Source organism: Mizuhopecten yessoensis, unplaced genomic scaffold, assembly GCF_002113885.1.
Source record: "Mizuhopecten yessoensis strain PY_sf001 unplaced genomic scaffold, ASM211388v2 scaffold2929, whole genome shotgun sequence".
Taxonomy (NCBI): Eukaryota; Metazoa; Mollusca; class Bivalvia; order Pectinida; family Pectinidae; genus Mizuhopecten; species Mizuhopecten yessoensis.
In genome coordinates, this window is record NW_018404790.1 from 173,518 (window position 1) to 180,045 (window position 6,528).

General features: G+C 37.5%; 2 protein-coding genes across 2 annotated transcripts; both read left to right on the forward strand.

The window, feature by feature from the left end:
- The first annotated feature begins 595 nt into the window (after window positions 1-595).
- On the forward strand, window positions 596-2,316 carry LOC110446666. The gene is made up of 2 exons (XM_021491923.1): window positions 596-1,638; window positions 1,841-2,316. The coding sequence occupies exons 1-2, from the start codon at window positions 1,107-1,109 to the stop codon at window positions 2,269-2,271; spliced, it is 963 nt and encodes a 320-aa protein (XP_021347598.1). The 5' UTR covers window positions 596-1,106; the 3' UTR covers window positions 2,272-2,316.
- A 1,540-nt stretch (window positions 2,317-3,856) lies between these two features.
- Window positions 3,857-4,982, forward strand: LOC110446667 (heavy metal-binding protein HIP-like). The gene is made up of 2 exons (XM_021491924.1): window positions 3,857-4,082; window positions 4,533-4,982. The coding sequence occupies exons 1-2, from the start codon at window positions 3,857-3,859 to the stop codon at window positions 4,949-4,951; spliced, it is 645 nt and encodes a 214-aa protein (XP_021347599.1). The 3' UTR covers window positions 4,952-4,982.
- The last annotated feature ends 1,546 nt before the right edge of the window (window positions 4,983-6,528 follow it).

The following is a 6,528-nucleotide window of genomic DNA, read 5'->3' on the forward strand; positions in this document are numbered from 1 at the left end:
TGAAGATGATGATGATGATGATGTTTATCATGGTGCATAGATGAGGATGATGATGAGGATGATGATGATAATATAGATGACGCTGATTATGAATAATGATGAGGATGATTGAGAAACGTGTGCCTCTGTCTATAAGTATGTGTGTATTGTCTGCTTGTCTATTTACAAAGAAAAATGAATACTACAGTAAAATCGGGTATATCTACATCACTTCTGCTATTCGTTGACAAAGTAAGCTGTACTTAAAACATGATTAAGGATACGGCACCGAAACAACTGCAAGAGAAGAACATACGAACGAACTTTTTTTTCTGTTACCATCAGATAGGTCAGCCTGATGGTGAAACGTATATATTGCTTTATTTTGTTTAGGTCTACGCCATTGCAAATGTCAAATGAAGACTAGGGCCTAGGAAGTCACCGCCGCTAAGTTTTCTCATATAATAAGTCAGCAAGGAAGTGAAAGATGGCAATTTATGTGCAGAGGAAACGAGGTGGTCAATTTCATTTTTTTGTTTATGGGACTACTTTTTTTTTGTAGAGACGTCCATTTTTTAGTGTTCGAGTCACCTAACTAATGTTACTTGGAAGAGGAAGGATAAAGATACAGTTATCCCGGTGGATTTTATAGGTCAACAAGGACTGAACTGGGCGGTATGTTACTGCTGAGGGATCGGGTCAAATCGAAAAGCACGTGTCGATACCATCAGACATCAAGGAGTTGAAGACACCCACACAAAGACGTGACGAACTGCCCAAACAGAGACCAGCTCTTCAGCCAGGACAGGCGTGTTCCCTGTACTATAAGTGGCATGCGACCAATTTCTCTAGTAAGATTTTACGTAAGCTGTAACACGAAACGGAATTGACGTAGGTAGGGTCTTAATGAGGATGCTGTGTTCCCAAACAACGTTACAAATAACATTATTAAAGATACGTCCATCATACACGTCCCGTCAACCGGTATAGACAGCTGTGTGAGAAAAAGCGTTGTGTAAGAGAACCCAATCATGGAATTCTCGCGTCGTTATAAACTCGAGATAACCAATATCATGCGCGGGATACTATTAAGGTCGCGGTGTTTCAGTAGGTGATCATTGTGCAAGATGGCAACGATGTGTTCAGTGTTACTGTGTCTACTGCTAGCCAACCTGGCGTTGGCGCAGAATTCAACATCTTTGGAGGACAGATTTGCAGCTCTGGAACGAGAATTTGCATTTGAAAAAGCTAGTCTGCGGTCGGAATTAAAGTCCACAAAAGATGACCTGGAGATTACACGTTCACAACTTCGGATTACGCGATCACAACTACTAGACACTCGAACAGAAATAAACGCAATGCAACCAACTAAAATTAACGACGCGGAAACTACGAATTTAGATATGGAAGATGAACATTCTAATATGCAGACTTCAGATGTTTTTGACTGGAATAAAGCTATAAAATCGCGTGCATTATCTCAGATTCTTGATAAGTGGGTAAAGAAAGCAACAACAATCCTAACGAAGCCATGTGAACACGCACAAGGCGACCACAGCCAAACTAAACAAGGACCGGAACTTCCAATTGCATTACCGAAAACAGCAGCACAGAACCAACCCATATCATCCATGACCCTTTCTGAACCTCGCCGACGAAGTAAGTACAAATAATCCGTATAATTTAAATTTTTGACATGTTGAGCTTCAATAATTATTTTGGCTTCTCTATAAAATTCTGTATTGCGATGTTTTCCATTTTGGATATAGTGTCGTCCTTGTATATTTTTGTGATTGTTTTAAATGAACATTTTATCTCAGAAATAATAAGAGTTGTACATATACATATTGTCATATTCCAGGCCGACGGAATGCAGATAGCCAGCAAGTAACGGCATTCCATGCTGAGCTGGGAATTCCTGCTGAAAATCTGAGGAGTCAACAAGCAATCATATTTGACTCCAGCACTCTGAACATCGGTCTGGGTTACAAAGAAGATTCTGGGATCTTTGTATGCCCCGAGGCGGGTATCTACTACTTCACTGTAACTATCATGGTATTTCCCCAAGAGAAGGTTGAAACCGAAATGGTTATAAACGGCGATCAAGTGTTGCTGGCGTATTCGGCGGGGACCACTGGATTTAACCAAGGAACAAGTTCTACTGTTGTGCGTCTGGAAGACGGGGACCTGGTGTGGGTTCGAATCCTTGATAACCCGGCATTAAATACGGGTGTTAACATACGTGTAATGGGAGGTGGCTGGAGCACATTCACGGGGTATAAGATTAAATAACAACATTGAAATGTACTTTTGCGTGAGTAAACAGTTTGGTTTTTAGCTATTTATTTTGACTTTTCATTCATTTAAATACAATTCAGCAGATATTCCAATAAGATTTGGGAAATGAAAACTTTTTGAAATTTGTTAAGAATTAAAATCACATTTAAATGTATGTTTCTTTGTGCTTCGTAAAATGAATTGCAATAATTGTCCTGAGTCAAGGGCCTCATCAAGTGTCCTCTTCTTTTAACACTGTAACATTTAATATAATCAAAATATAATCAATAAAAGCCCCTTTTAATTTAACACCTTCGCTGGGTTTCCAGTAGTAGGGAAAACAGCAACAATTGATACTGAGGAAAACATTAAAAGTGTCAAAATTTTAAATGGCCGCTAAAATGTTTGTATTTTAATGTGTAAACTTTTTCATCGTATTTTTCATGACATGTCATAAATTGCTTTCATTGTCATAAGCTTGTATGGTATTTTAGTGGCACTTCAAATCTTTTATTAATCGCCAATTCATTACTTCAGTACATAAATGTATATTTCACATATCCTGCGAGCTGCTACTAGCATGTCGAGTAGAATCTCAGAAATATTTTGATAGGTCGAGTTAATATGTGTCAAGACCCTTGCTTAAAAAGCTGAGTTATATGTGTTAGACCCAACGCTTAGAATATTGAGTTATCTGTGTTAGACTATTACATGGAATGTTGATTTATATGCAATAAAACATTGCTTAAAATTTCGAGTTATTTGTTTCTGATGCTGGCTACTGCATGTTGAGTTGTGTTTCATTGATAACACGTATCAATTGTAAGAGTTACATACCGTATGAGGAAGTAACACGATGCGAAATAACACTGTAAATTGTTCACTTTCATATTTGGCCATCTTGTTGGCAGGAACTACATGTCCTGTGATACGTACTCATAAGCTAAAGTCGAGGGACGGGCTTAATTCTTTAATGGTTGGCCAACGTATTAAATTGGAAAATTCCATTAAACACGGTTGCGACATGTTCAACCTCGATATTAAGTCTTGAATATACAAAGCTACATACGTATTAAAGGTTCTGATATGTTCAATACAGCATAACATAACAAAGTTATCATCTGTAAGATTATCTAAGATCCATATATTTACCCACATACAGGTTACGTAAATATGGAAGCAATCGGCCTTCGTTAACAAAAAATTCCAACAAGTTCTCTCCCCGTCGATATATACATGTATTCCATCCTATAGTACACAGACATATATAATGATTATTTCTTAGATAGTTTGCTGTAGAAATAAACCCACAGTACGTGGTACCAACTAGCAATCGTAAAACATCATTTTATCACTTCATTGAAATATTTGTTTTGAAACAATTGCAAAACAACATTTAAATATCATTACTATAGATTATGTTCGAAAAGACGACTAGTCCAAAAATTGTAAGCAATAGCCAAAAGTCGGTTCCGCTTCAATTGTTTACGTTTTGATCATTCAGTTATCTTCTACACAGATAGTCAGAAGGGTCATAAGGTCAAGGCCGTTGCGATTTTATACACCAACAGGCTTCGATTACATTACAAACGTCGGCAAAATGGCGACCAGGTCGTTGTTTATGTGTGTTTTGTTGGTCAACTTATCATCGGCACAGCCGTCCGATTCTTTAGAAAGCCGACTTGAAAAGATGGAGCAACAGTTTATCCAAATGAAGTCGGAGCTACAGACGACGAGGGATGACCTGGAGGCCACGAGGTCACAATTACGAGATTATCAGGCTAAAGTGGAGGAAACTCGAACAGAAATGGCAGTTATGGGCCGTAGTACGTTATCTTCGATTTGTTCATATATTGAAAATCACATGTAATATGAATTTTGAATCCTCAAGATTAATCTTGTTCAAGGATGAAGCTTTTCGTTTTATTATTTTGGTATGATACATGTTAAACATCTCTTCTCCTTATGGTAGGAAAACGCGATACCTCGTTTCCCCGAAAGCAATCGTGTTTCACGAGGGCGAAGGTAAAATAAAATATTAAAAGTAAGGAAAGTCGAGCACGTGAGATTAATCAATATAATTCTATCAGACACGCTTTTATATACATGAGGTACAATTATATAACATATGTTATACATATTTCTGGGATGCTACAATCTTGCAAGCTATAAAGATTGACCAGTACGTACATCGAACCAAATAGTATTGCTTTTTATTAGTGTTTTTATAGTTGGTCAATATAGCACATATTACCCAACTGTGCGTTTTGTTCCAGGTCGCCGTGTCATGTATGGTCAAAAAACGGCATTTTCTGCTCAAATGAGACCTAGCATTGACCATCTGGTCATCCATCAAACAATCGTCTTTGAATCCGTGGTTCTGAATGAAGGGGGGGCTTATGACAACCTTACAGGAGTGTTCACGTGTCCTGTCGAGGGAGTGTATTATTTCTCTGTCTCCATCATGTCTTGGACAGACGAGGACATCGAGACGGTACTGGTTGTAAACGGTGGTCGAGTGGTGTCTAACTATGCCGCTGGTCAGCAGCACTTCAATGTGGGCTCTAGCTCTGTAGTGGTAAGGTTAAAGGTCGGAGATAAGGTCTGGGTACACGTTGTTCCCAGCCTCAATAACCCTCCCAATATACGAATGATTGGTAGGGGCTGGACAACCTACACCGGCTTTATGATCTGAATTGTTTGTTAGTTCTTCACAAATAAATGGAAACATAGCTAAAGTGTTTTATATTGTTTTTGAATAAACAAACGTATACTGAATCAATTCTATTATATTGTATTACTTTTAATTGCCCTTCTGTGGACCACGCTCGGCCATTTCGTCGAGAATGCGGCGGGAAAAGGCGAAGAAACCCGATTGGAACTCATACCTGTCATCAATGGGAACCAATGAGCCATATCCGCAGGTCATACTTACGTAGCTGTACCAAAGGTCCTTTCTGTTTGAATAATATAAAAAAAACTATGGAAACTTCGCCATGTGGCAGATCGTACTTTTCCTCACTTGAACCGTCAAAAACAATGAAGACCCATGTTTTTACCCGACACGTCGTGCAGTGTAAGTCTCATAGGAATTAAATTCCAACACACAGTCTGTCAAGATGCTACCTGGCGAATATCCCAAGCTGGATAGCTGTTTTGATATGATCATTATTGTTAGACGTTGTTTTGTTGTCACTATACCCCAGTTCTCACTATGAGAACATAACATTTATTTAATTCTTTATTTGTTAAACGATGATTACAAACAGTCCAAGGGCAACATAACATTACATGTACTTTTATTTGACCTAGATTTACATTCTATTCTCCTTGTACATTTTCAAAGGTCTTAATATAAATCTTTCCTTTTCCAATATTAATTATGTTTTTGTTTTATCGATTTTGAATTCAAATTACGGGTTTGTCGACATTGCAGTAATTCGTTGTTTTTTGTTTTGCTATGTTTTTGTATGTGTGTTGTTGATGTTTTCTTATTCTATCCATATCTAACTTAAACTCGCGAATCTTTACGACCGGAGCTCGTATTCATAAAACCATTCTTATGTTCAAGCATGATTTTTTAGCTCAAACCAATTTCTGATAACTCGCTAAAATTGTAAGACACATTCAAAAACTAAGACCTGTATATTAAAAATGCTCAAACTCAGATTCTCTGTTCAAGCCCACTTCTTGTTCCGGTTATTTAAGGAATGACCAAGATTTTGTTTTGGTATATACCGGAAAAAAATGTGCACTTCGCGTTTTTTGCAAAAAAGTGCACAACATTTTTTTCGGTATTTTTACGTAAACTAAACAATTAATTGCGCTAAAAAAAAGCTGCGTTGTAATTTTGCATTCTGAAGTGTAAAAAGTAGTTCCGTCATCAGTTGTTTTTCTTTTTAGGTATATACGATATATACCAAAAAAAATATGATGGGGGAGACAGAAATTAAATTAAAAATGAATAAAAATTGACATTTTGTCAATGATTAAGAAGAAGTTTTTGGCGGTTGAAAGTCGCACACTGTTTTCAATATTTACACTTTACTATGACACGGAATTTAAAAGAGTTGTAAGAAAGTACGTGTGAGCTCATGATCAGAACCAATGCTTGAGCATAACAAAGGTTTCATGAATAGATGTTGATTACTTAGGCTGAATAATTAGCTGTTGCAGTTGTTCAGCTATCCGCTAGGATTTGTTCCCAAAAATACGACGGTCTATCAAACCAGCCGTTTTCAACTGAAGGTTACAGTATATGTTACCGACCGT

Excerpts from the sequence above, each read along its gene's own strand:
- LOC110446666 (XM_021491923.1), top strand. The coding sequence starts at position 1,107 with ATGGCAACGATGTGTTCAGTGTTACTGTGTCTACTGCTAGCCAACCTG. Across the intron at positions 1,639-1,840 it reads TTCTGAACCTCGCCGACGAA|GCCGACGGAATGCAGATAGC; the intron begins GTAAGTACAAAT and ends GTCATATTCCAG.
- LOC110446667 (XM_021491924.1), top strand. The coding sequence starts at position 3,857 with ATGGCGACCAGGTCGTTGTTTATGTGTGTTTTGTTGGTCAACTTATCA. Across the intron at positions 4,083-4,532 it reads AATGGCAGTTATGGGCCGTA|GTCGCCGTGTCATGTATGGT; the intron begins GTACGTTATCTT and ends GTTTTGTTCCAG.